The sequence below is a fragment of the Cynocephalus volans genome, chromosome 11, assembly GCF_027409185.1.
Source record: "Cynocephalus volans isolate mCynVol1 chromosome 11, mCynVol1.pri, whole genome shotgun sequence".
Classification (NCBI taxonomy): Eukaryota; Metazoa; Chordata; class Mammalia; order Dermoptera; family Cynocephalidae; genus Cynocephalus; species Cynocephalus volans.
The window spans coordinates 5,092,037-5,104,726 of record NC_084470.1 but is presented as its reverse complement, the minus strand read 5'-3'; the positions used below and the strand labels follow the sequence as shown (position 1 = coordinate 5,104,726).

The 12,690-nt window shown below is 42.8% G+C and overlaps 1 gene segment (V, D, J or C); it reads left to right on the top strand.

The window, feature by feature from the left end:
* Nucleotides 1-7,056, top strand: part of LOC134390936 (T-cell receptor gamma chain C region C10.5-like) — a 34,971-nt gene extending 27,915 nt beyond the window's left edge. Inside the window, 3 exon segments of the C gene segment in view lie at nt 1,707-2,036; nt 6,203-6,223; nt 6,893-7,056. Coding sequence covers nt 1,707-2,036; nt 6,203-6,223; nt 6,893-7,056 — 515 coding nt within the window.
* Nucleotides 7,057-12,690: the final 5,634 nt, after the last annotated feature.

The window sequence follows — 12,690 nt, the reverse complement described above, 5'->3', positions numbered from 1 at the left end:
TGTATCAAAATCAGGAGTTTTGCTGCATAGGCAGAAATCATGAATAATTTTTTTCCTTTTCTTCTCAAATGTGAAATTCAATTTCTATCTTAAGAAATTGCCTGTTGAATTATTAAACTAACTTCAAAGTAGCCCCCCAAATATTAGCAATGCATTTGAGTTTCAATTGCAAATCTAATTAGAAAGCATTCTAACATTTATAGTTTCAGTATTAGATTAAAATAAACATATAAGCAATTCACATTCCAGATTCAAGTGACATGCCTTTTTACAAAGGCATATGATGATTTGTTTATATTATATATTATGTAATATTTGTTATATATTATTATAAAGGCATACGAGGCTTCATTATATATTTTGACATTATATGTGCAAAAAACACTGGACCTATAACTTTTTGGGGGGGAGCTGTAACTTTTAACATTATACTAATTATATTTAAACTTTATTCAGTAGATTAAGACAAAGGGAATACGGAGCTGCAAAACAGTTAAATGCATACGGGGTAGATACAAATTTTTGGAGAGACACTGAGAGTTGAACTATGGATATACTGATATGTATAGACCTTCTCACTGATGGAGTAAATCCACATTAAAGCAAATATGAAAAATACACCCCTACTGTATACTTAGTTGTGCTTAAACTTCAAAGGAAATTCCAAAATAAAATGTGCCTTAGGTGAATGTTTTTTAAAGCAAAACATAATTTTGATAAGTGTATGACTTGGTAGGAGTAACACAAGAGCATTTCTGAAAATAATAACACTTTTTAAGAGAAGTTTTGGAAATGTTGCTATTTTGCTTCTAAATCCAAGACATTGTGAAAAATTTGGAGGTACAGCTTTAAATACTGCCCCACCCAAAACCTGGAATGGTCCAGATGTGAAAGTGAGATGTTATGTCAAGTTAAAAATTAACTTGGAAAACCCCATGAAATTCAGAACTGCGAAGGAGATCCACGTTTGAAGCTAAAAGTTCAACCCAACAGATTAAAAGCACACAGGAAAGCAGATTCCCATTGAAACAAGTGACTGCATACTGTTAAAAATAAAAATGAAAAACTTCTTCCTGACATTTATTCATATGGGAAATACGACAAGTGTGGTGCATTCCAGAAGCCGGTACATGAAAAGGGGGGATGCACAGAGTTGTGCACCATGAGGACATGAGTTGTTTGGCCAAAGAGCATAAGTTACAAAGGACGGGGAAGGGATGCACTTTGGAAGGGGCCAAAGATTGTCGTCTGCAGAGAGATCATCCAAGTTACCTGGCCTCCTTCCCTCTTCTCCTGCCACCCACCTGGAAACCATGCTCCAGTAAAAAAAAAAAAAAAAATAAGACAAAAACACATTTAAAAAGAATGTGTTCATGAATGTTGGAAATCTTGGCATGAGGCAGTTAAAAGTCATGCACCATCACAGCATGTGGAGAAAGAGCAAGTCCTGGTTTTGATCCAGGCTCTGAAACTCAATAGCTGTGACTTCTGGAAGTTACTTAAACTCTTGATTCTCTTCTCACATCTATAAAATAAGGACAATAATAAACAACCTTGCAACCTATTGGAGATGAAAGGCCATGGCAGGTGCTAATCCAATGGCAACTTTTCCTCCTATTGCTGTGCATGGTGTTGTTTGCAACAATCCAGGGTATTTACATTTGTCTAAGAATTCCATTTAACTGATATTCCGTTTTTCCCCACAGGTAAAACCCCTGGTGGAGACATTTTCCCCAAGCCCACTATTTTTCTTCCGTCAATTGCTGAAACAAACCTCCATAAGGCTGGAACATATCTTTGTCTTCTTGAGAATTTTTTCCCTGACGTTATTAAAGTGTATTGGAAAGAAAAAAATGGCAATACAATTCTGGAATCTCAGCAGGGAAATACCATGAAGACTAACAACACGTACATGAAATTGAGCTGGCTGACAGTGACTGAAAAGTCACTAGATAAAGAACACAAATGCATCGTCAAACACGAGAATAATAAAGGAGGAGTTGATCAAGAGATTCTGTTTCCTGCAATAAAGAAAGGTATGTGTATATAAATGTAAGTGGAACCTCCCAGGAAACTTATCTGAATGGGAATGCCCCACCTTTTTCCTGCCAAGTAATAATAAAAAACAAATATAAATCTTTCTTAAATGTTGTTACTTTAATGGTAGCATCAATGCTCTGCTATTTCCCATAGAATTAAAATGGTATGGGTGTTGGAGAAAAAAAAAGGAAAAATTTACTTAAGCTTCCTCAGCTCCAGTTTCATCATTCAAAATATTAAGGTCACATGATGTTTTTTAGAACTTTTATATGGATTAAATGACACAAAATACGGGAAGCATCTAGCAGCTTATCACACAGTAAATGTTCAGGAAGGTTTCCACTTTTCGTGACTTTGCTTGGTCAGGAAGTAAGCACAACTGTATGTCTTGCAGAAATGTTCCACCAAGCAGGCAGCATCAACACTCCCTTTAATCTTGCTGTACACAAAGTTTAAGTACAAACAATGAGGTCTTTTTGTCAAAATGGTATTCACATGAAGGAACCAGAGCACGACTCAACGAAAAATGAAATAACCTTGGCTGCTGCAGTTTTATGGCAGCCTTGGGTTTTTCAGATTTTTATTTCATGTATCACTGTAAGTAAAGTTTCATGATTGAAGATGGGGTGAGGCTAATGTGCACACACACACTTCATCCTTCCTAGTGGATGTCTTCATTGTCATTGGTAAACGCAGCTCACCAAACTTCTAGTGGACAAGCCAGGCCTGCGTGGAAATGCGCAGGAATGCACTGCGATGAGCAGTCAAGACAGCACCCTCTTTTCCTAATCAACGAGGGTCACCGGGGTTCAGGCATGATGTCCAAAGCAGTCCCTTTGCTGCAGATGCTGCACGTGTCCAGGCCAAAGGCCCCAGAGTGGTCATGAGAAGGAATCATTTTGTATTCCTCCCTGGAGCCGACAAGCCCTCTTTAACCGGTGGGAACAGGCACATCGCAAAACGCAGGAAGGCCTTTGCCTCCCACCAGCCCCCATCTCTCCTGACGTCTGTATCCTCTCAGAGCCTTAGTTTCTGTGATGATTGAATGAGGTTTGGAGCATTGCCTTGACTTTCTCCCGGGGCTGTGATGGAGAGAAGTGGAAATGATGTCAGTGACAGTGCGTGCTTTCAAATACATGGAGTGGCCGCCTTTATTCACGCAGTCATTGTACTTATTTATATCCTCTCTTAAGTTCAACTAATACAACTATGATAGTGCCCCTTTGTTCTGTTTAATTGCTGAGAAGCGCAGGGTGCACAGACACCAAAGCACGTGCCCTGCAGACCCGCCACTCTCATGAGCCCAGTTAGGGTCCGACGTCTCCAGTGACAGGGACAGTAACAGTGCAGTAAGTTCCACAGCAGTGAGGGGCACACAGGACGGAAGTCCAGTCTTACAGTGGGCTTCACCCATCACTAGACACTAAATCCTAGCACAAGCGTCCTTCGTGGCTTCTCATGGCGACAGAGCCCAGGAGGACACTTCTGTTGATGTTACTCAGCAGCAAACTCTCAATGCCATGTCCTCGAAGTGTCCCCTCCCCCCTTTTTGATCAATGTTAAAAATATACATGGGAACATATCATTTTCAAGTGAAATAAAACTAATCTGGTCCAAGTTTTCAACCAACTTTGACTGAGAGACAGAACTTACGATACACACATAGATTTCCTGATGAGGAGTTGCTCGTTCAATGCACGGTGATATTTTTATGTACCTTTTAATGAACAAAGTCACTATAAGAAAAAGAAGGAGACTTTTAAGACCCGTCGAAGTCAGTTGTTGAAGACATTTGAATATCTGAACATGATTAAACTAATATTTTCATTCTTCAAACTTACCCTAAAACCTATTTTTTAGAGCAGATCAAGAAAAGGAAAAGAAAAGAAAAGGACTCGTTGAGTGTATAAAATTGCACACCAGAACCATATACATGTGGACAAGAACACATCCAGGAGAAGAAAATTGTGACTCTGTTTTCTTCCATCTATTTAAAAACATTTTGTCTTTGTATGTATGTTTACCTTTCTTTTCTTTTCTTCTTTTTTTTTTTTAATACATCATAGTGAAGTACAACTCTCATCTCAGGTTTTATTCAGAGAAACATAAATGTGACTGGGCCTGTCCTGTTCCCAGAACGAGTGGCACTGAGATGCTGAGCTCCTATAATAAAAAAGGCCACTAGCTAGGAATAATTAAGTTATCTGGAAAAGAGGGTTTTTTTTTTTTGTTTTTTTTTTTTTTTACTTTTTACGTGTCCACAATGTTGGAACTACGTTGTCTCTCTGTGAATTACTTTTTTATTTGTATAGATTATTTTTACAAAGTACTTTCCACATGCCCTATCTCACTTAATCCCCTACAGCTATCCTTTGGATACCAGCTCTGCCATTCACTGCTGTGACTCTCAGCAAGTTACCTCTGTTTTCTAAACTTTATTTCCTCTTTTCTATCATGGGCCCCGCATCCCACAGCTCACTGAAGTGTTATTTGACAGTGTTATAGAATCAGACCAATTATTTCTGGAATTGTGGGGGCTCATATTGTTAATGACTGTCTCGCTGTCAGAACATTTTATGTCTGTGTATATATACACACACATACATATGCACACACACATACGCACACACACACGCACCCGGTCAAATAACAGGCATGAACAACTGCCTAATACTTGCTCTCATTTCTTCTAGATCCTAAAAAGCCTTGTTTGGAAGGTGAAAATGGTAAGTATTTGTGCTTTTTCCCCTCCTGATCATCTTAACTATCTGAACTTCCCTGGCTTCAGGTAGAAAATAGACTGGCTTGCGGTAGCAGGATGGACTGAGTGCCATTGTATTAATCCTTCATTTCCTAGGAGTCACATTAGCTCAGTCAACTGCTGGTCTTGGTCTGAGATGACTGTAAATCAGAGGCTGCAGTGATGGGCTCTGAACTATCTCAGCAATGGGCTTGTTGATTCAACTCATGGATTTATCCGTATGTCTTCTGTTTCTGTAACTGGGGAAAGCATGATACCAAGAAGCTTCCAGATCATTTGTTTATGTTTTAGTCTTTGGTCCTTGCTGGCAGCTAATAACAGGAACTAGTGCCTACCGAGTGCTCTTTATGCGGAGGCTGTGGGCTGTGCTCCGTGTGGTTTTCTTGTTGAAACCTCACGATGTTCCCAGGAAGTGGGGCAATGTTGTTCACCCATTCCACACACGAGGGCAATGAGGGAAAATTAAGTCCCTGACACATGCCACCCATTCAGATCTGGGGTTTCAAATGAGGCCTTCTGATGAAGATTTCACACAGCAAGTTCTCTAGTCTTCCTCTGTGATGTAGTCACGGAGCAAGAAATTCTGCAGCTGAGGCACCAGGACATGAAGGACACATGGGGGGGAGGGGGGAGGGAGTGGGTTCTGACTTCCACAGACCGGCCCTCACCCTAGTTCTCTCAGTGACTAGTTGCATGAACATGGGTAAGTGACTTGCATTCTGTGAGTGGTACTTTTCTCAAATGCCAGTGAGAAGAATTACACCAAACTCGTGTTTGTTGAAGAGATAAGGGCACAGATGTGACATGTCTAGCACTGGGAATCTCATTTAGCAGGCACAGAATAAGCACTAGGTTCTGGCCCTTTCTCTCCACACGTGCACAGAGAACACGACTAGAAGCATGGGCTCCAGCCCTGCTGACCCTTCCTCTATTCCAGTATGCAGGGAGCTCTGGACCTCAGCTGCCACACAGGTGAGGACTGGAGGTAACATCTCGTCCCACCAAAGGCAGGGAGTTAGGAATCTTTCTACACCACGGACTAATGCTTCTGGAGTTTTGACACTGTGAGGACAGAACATGTAAAATGGAAATTTCCACAGGAAGTGACTTGGCCCCACGGCTCACCATGTAGCCACTGTGGCCCACCCGGGTATTTAAGTACTCCTTGACATCACGTGGGTCTTGCAAAACTTCAACTGGTGTTAAGTGCAATTACCCAATAACATCAAAGCCACAATGACACACTTAGGAAATACAGGTGAGTGTGTCACAACCACCTAACATCTCAGGGAATTTGGATTAACCCCATTCTCCCATTTTCTATAAAGCCCTCTTTACTAAAACCTCCTACCCACCCTGCTGCAAACACGACCAAATTCCCATGCACTGTACCCTTCCTAGAGGTCTCATTGCACGCACAGTGTGCGATGGCGTGGATGCTTCTAAATCAGCAACTCAACTTTGTATTTAGGCTTAACCTTTTGACGTCTGGTATGTTTATTGCACACGATGATGTAGAATTACAGAGCAGCTCCATGTGTTCTTTAGCATCTTGTTGCTGGGGCTGAAAGCTGGGCTCTGACACTGAATGCACGTCATGAGCCGAATTCCTTCTCTCTGTCCTCAGTTTCTTTGTTAATGGGAATGAAAATAATCTCCCTCTTTCCATCTCTCTCATAGCTTGTTATAAAGATTAAATAAGATAAAAACTTTACAAGCAAAGCTGTCAGAATAGTGTTTGCTATTTAGTTAGCGGTAATAAGTATTGATGTTATTATTACTTAGAACATTTTTGGGGTGAAGAAATTCTAGAATCTAATTATCACAACACTTTTTTCTTCATTGGACTCATTCATTAAAAACCCAACCTTATTCTTCTATACTTTGGAATGTTCTAAGTGAATTGAGCAGAGGTTAATCAACTTGACCTGTGAGCTGAACTGACTTGTCTTGCTCTGGTGCTGGTGGCAAATGCTTACTTTTGGGTTTTGGTGGTGGTGGGATATCACTTCAATGTAGATCATGAGAAATAAATATTTGTGATCCCTTCCCGATTAATGTGTCTTACCCTGTCCAAAGAACAGGTGAAAGTAGCTGAACGACTTTTCTCAGAAGCACTGGGGCAGCAGCTCACCGGCACCTCTGTCTACTACACCTACCTGCTCCTGCTCCTCAACAGCGTGGTCTACTTTGCCTTTGCCGCCTTCTGTCTGTTTAGAAGAACAGCTGTCTGTGGTGATGGGAAGAGTTCCTAACAGACGGTTGCAGAAAGGGGACATCTTTTCTGCATCATGTATTGTCCCTGACACAGTAGCCCACAGCAGCCATTAGCACCCCTCTCTCCAGTCTCCCCCAGCTCCTCCAGCCAGCCCGAGTCGTGGCAGCTGCAATGTAGACAGCGCACAGCCTCCAGCCGTACTCCAGTGCCCTCGCGCAGACAGCAGCGTGCAAACCTGCCCTTCGCACACCCTGGAGTGGCCTGATTGCTGTTCGAATTCTGTGCTTTGTTTTTCATAAGCACAATAATAAACAAACGAGCAAACAAACCCCAAAGTCTACTTTTGTTCATGTGTACCTAAACTTGATGAAATTGAATGGAAAGTTCAAGGTAACAAATAGCATGCCCACTGGGCCATGACATTCGGTGTTGGTTGTAATCATGGTCTGCTACCACATGCAGTGCAACTTCTGATCCTTTCCGATACAGTGGTTATGGAGCACTTGCTGCAAACACATGTTACTTCTCTTTTAAAGGTCAGATTCATTTCGTTTGGGACATTTCAATGGCAACAGGACAACGTCTACAGTGACTTGCACTGTGTGTGCTCAGCTCTATGCTAGTGTTCCACAAACAACGTGTTTCCTGGTCCTCACGACATTCCCATGAAAGCTGCATGCACCAGACAGGCAGCGCGATGGGGGAGCTAGGCACATAGGACTCTGGACCGAGTGCCAGAGTTCGATTCACGGGTCTGGTATTAGTATCTGAGTTGCCTCTGACAAGTTACTTGAACTCTGTGTGCCATAATTTCTTCATGTAAATTGAAGGTGCAGTGTCCTTTCTCCTGGAGTTGTTCTATGGATTAGATGAGTTAATAATGCTTGATACATGCGAGTCCTCAGCTGCACTGATATGTGCTCTTGATAGCTCTACTTTAGAAATAGTAGATACAGCCCCACACACACACATATGAAAGCACTAACAATGATTGCTATTCTTCTCTGCAGAGAGGTTAGGTGGGATGGAACAGGGATTCAGTGAGTTTCTACCATGCACTATGCAATCCATGAACCCTCTCAGAGTTCCTCAAGGTGGATACAATCAGGGTCCACAGTTTATAGATGGGAAAGATTAAGCTACCCACTCAAGGTCATGATTTCTTTTTAGATAATTTATTATACATAAATGTGGGGTACAACATTGATTTTCAGTAATTGTGTAGAATGCGTGGTGGTTCGATCAGTATAGTTAGCTTATTCATCATTACAGCAAGCAATCATTCTTTGTGTCCATTGACCAATTCCTCATTAGCCCCTTCCCGCCCCCCGTACCCTCCCCTTTTCCACCTCTCGTTTTCTAAAAGTTCAATGTATTAATGACTGTGATTGTTGTTTGCATGTTTCTTTTTCTGTGGAAGGTCACGGTTTTTTAAGTAATGGTCATAATTTAAAGCCAGGTATCTCTGAACCCACAGCCCCCTTTTCTTTTTACCCAGTATCATGTGTCTTCCACCCATCCACTTTCAACTGGCAAAAACAAAACAAATGAAAACACGCATTGCTTCTCTTCTCCTCCAAGCGGGCAGTGAGGATTTTCTGCTATGTTTTCTCCTCATTTAGACACCAGGCCACTGGTTCGTTACTAATTTCCCATTTCTCTTTCCCCTTCAGATAAAACTATGACCTACTCTGGTTTGCCCGTGACTGCTCCCCTTGCTATAAACAGTATAAATGCTCTGCCTCACTTTGTGATTGTGTGTCTCAGATCTGCACTGCTCTTCTCAGGGGCTGCCGATGAAGTGGACTGCGAGTCTCAGATGTAGCAGGCCTGTTAAAGGTGCTTTTGGGTGTGTACACCATTCTGATGCCCCAGCTCCTTCCACAGTCTGAGAGGGCCCAGAGTACCCCAGAATCACCTTGTGCAAGTATCCGGTATATCCAGGTGTACGTCTGAGGTAGGCACTAGGTTATACCTGCTTTTTGGTGCAGTGCGTTTCCACTACAGAGGGAAGCCCCAAGTATGTTGGGAGGAATTCTGGACCAGAATCCTCACTTCACAGCTGGTTAGAGCCCTGGCTACGGGGTTTGGCTCTAACGAGCTGTGTCATTTGTTGCTGACCACCCCACATTCCCTGAGTTTATCTATCCTTAGGAGAACGTGTTCAAACTAAATAATTTTGTATTTCTATCAGAAGTCGCAAGTTCAGTGATTGACATCCTAAGGAAGTACTAACAGCGATCACTTGTACAGTGCTCACTGTGCACCAGGCACCAGACTAGTACGTGTTAACTCATTTAATTTTGACGAGGACCCTATGGGACATGTACAGTTATCTCTGTCCTACAGATGGGGAAACTGAGGCACAGAGGGCTAAGACAATTCCCCATAACTACACAGGTACTAAGAAATAGGGCTGGGATTTGAACCCAAGCAGCCAGGCTTCAGAGCTCTTAACTTCTACATTATTTGCTCCTAGAGTGGGAACAGGTTACTTTCAGTTTCAATTAAAACAGAAAAATTTCCTTCCTTATTAAATTAAGGGCTGGGGAAGAGATTTGCCTCTTGACCGGTCCATATTTCTTCTCCTTCTCCTACGCTGTTCATACAATTAGAGGGTTCCAGGCCAACCAGTCACACTAGTGCTCATGCTGGGAAGGTTTCGAGACACTGGTCTCCCATCCACCACTAGGACCTCTGGGATTAAAGTCCACAGCACCTGCATACAAAATACATATCACAAGAACAGACGACATCCATACGTGTGCAATGGAAAAATTAGGCAAAGATTTACACAGTCCCACAGAAAACTCTCAGGTCCCATAGTCATTACAGAGCTAGAGAACTCCATTTGCTTCTAAGTATTAAAAAGGGAAACTTCAAGGAAACCGTTGTCAAAATTTTCCCGATTACAAATTCTCATGACTGTTTTGGGTTCTTTTCCTCCCAGATTAAATTTGGAGGCTTTTGGTCTAGGAAGCAGGCCATAACTAAGCAATACTTGATTTGCCCCATGATATTAACCAAAGTCCTGTATAACTGGAGATTCTGAGCCATAAGAGATGAACAGAGATACTGCCCCAAGATGATACCATCAGTCAAAAGGGTGGAAACTCAGCATTTCTGTTAGCCGTGAGCACATCTCTGAGTAGATGCTGGGTTTCCATCGTGTTCTGTTAGGCAATTTCTGTTTGTTTGAATGGTGATCACTGTGCACCTGACTGAGCACTGGGACCTCTGCTAGGCAGTCTGCGTCCTTTCCCTGTAAGGCTCCCAATGCGCCATGGGCACTTCACTCACTTCGGTGACAAGAAAACCAGGTCTCAGAGAGGCGAAAAGACACGCTGAATGTCAACCACCCGGAGTGCGCATGACTACAGCCCTGTAGGACTTAAGACCGGCGGCCCTATCTGTTCTGTTGGTGGCACTCCTCCTGGAGGACTTTAACAGTCATGGAGACCCGGACTTTGTCACAGGCCAGGCATGGGGACTTCAAAACTCCTCGGTAGTTCTAAGGTGCAGCGTGGGTTGAGGCCCACAAGTTACAGAAACAGCTTCTGAGCCACAGCCTTGCTGTCTCAGACCACAAGCCGGGGGAGCCACCAGAGCACAACACACGTGTGGACCTGCAGCACCTGGAAAGTCTTTTTGTCATTTCACCCATCAGTTACGTAAGGAAACACAAGGTGTCTACTAAGATTGATGTGCAAGGATGTTCAGTCACTACAGCACCACATACAGCAGGACCAAAGTAACCCAAATGGCCAATAAGAAATTCTTAAAATAAAGGATGTCATATGATAGGCCAATATGCATCTTGCAAAAAGGTAGATTCTTTAAAGAAATGGAAAATGATCAGGACATGGTGTTAAAAAATAATATGCATAGCATGATCCTGCTAACATTGTTAGATAATATATGCACATGGCTCAAAAATAAAAACACAAGTTTTCATGTACATATAAATGTACGTATACAAATATATGTGCATTTGTCTATGTTCTCATTTTCCCTCTTATGCTAAGACTGTACACCATACACGTCACGTGCTTCTCTTTCCATGTGTAAGTGCTGGAGCTCTTTTCGTGTCAGCGTACCGGGACATTTGGATGACAACAAGGTAGTTCTCTGGTGACCAACAAGATTTAATCCGTTCCCTGCAACAGACCCTTGGTTATTTCCAATATGCTGCTATTATGAAGAGCCCTGACATGAGAGCTTTGTATGACTTGAATGCGTGGTATTGGCAATTCTGACGGGCGAGGCAGTTCACCCTGTGCACTGGCCCCAGTCGTCTCTTCTCCCCCACAGGTGGGAACGCTGAGTGTGCACCATGCTGGGATCTGGCTGATGTGACAGGTGAGAAGCAGGGCCTCAATGAGGTTTTCCTGAAGACAGGCATGCTGCCACATGTTTAAGGCCTGTCTATATTTCTTCTTCTGTGCAATATTTGCTCACGCCTTTGACTGTTTTTCTGAGTAATGATACTAAAACATGGCACTCGTTTTGTGTGTCTGTGTATTTCTGCAGCCAAAGTTATAAAACAAAATATTCCATATATGATAGGTGGGTTCAAAAATGACTGCATTTTTCTATTTTCTCTAATAAACCTATTTAAAGTAAAAACTTATACATTAGAATTAAAACAATGTTATTTAACATTGGGAAGGATTATTTTCTTATTTAAAATCAGCTTCAGTTTCTGTGAAACAGATTCTCCTGGAAACCAAGTGAAGGATCCCGTGCCTTGACAAACATGGTTCATTCGTGGAAAACGCTCAAGGGCAAACCAGCCTCTACTGGTTGGGGCTGTGTGTGGGGTTGCTAGGGTGTTGGAAGAGAAAATAAGGTCAGTAAAATGAAGACCAAGCAGTCTCAAGAAAGATTAAATTTAATTTAGATCTGTTCCTTGATTCTTCTGAATATATCAGAGCTCTTTAGGCCATATACCTGGCCCCCTTGTTAGAGATCTGGACCTGTATCTGCACTAGGAAATCACAGAAGCAAAGAGGAAACTTTCAAATGTCTACTAGCTGTGTGCGACTTATGTCACTGCCTGGGGCACCAGCTAGCGTTTCCTGCGGTTTCAAACTTCTTAGCAACGTCCTTCCCCAGCTCGCCCTGGGCTGCCCTGAACGGCAGTCGTGCAGAGGGAGCGCAGTGGTGGAGGAGCCGGAGTGGGTGCTGGGAGGGCACAGTGCGGCTGATGGTGTTCAATTTTCTCAGGCTTCTTTTGTTTATATGCTGACAAATGTGGTTAACTCACGGAAAATACTAAGTCAAACCTGCCCCTACTGGTTGGGGCTGTGCACAGGGTGGCTAGGGTGTTACAAGGGAAAATAAGGACAGTTAAACCACAGCTAACTTTGCTCACTTCAAAAGGCCACAGCTAATGGGAAGGAAATCTCCATCTCCACACGTATGAGATGCTCTCAAACTTCATCTTTGTCCTGAGGGCAGGTTGGGCCCCCGGCATCTGATATTCAAAGTTCATTGGCTGCTGTGTGAGTTGGGAATGTGATGCCCAGGACTACTGGGACCCTGCACCTTCGGTCCAGTCCTACAACCCTGTTCTGAAGGACAGAGCAGAGAACGATGCCACACAGCACTGAGATGATCCCTAACGAGTGTCTGTGCTTTCAGGTGGTGTGTGATTACAGAAGTTAGTACC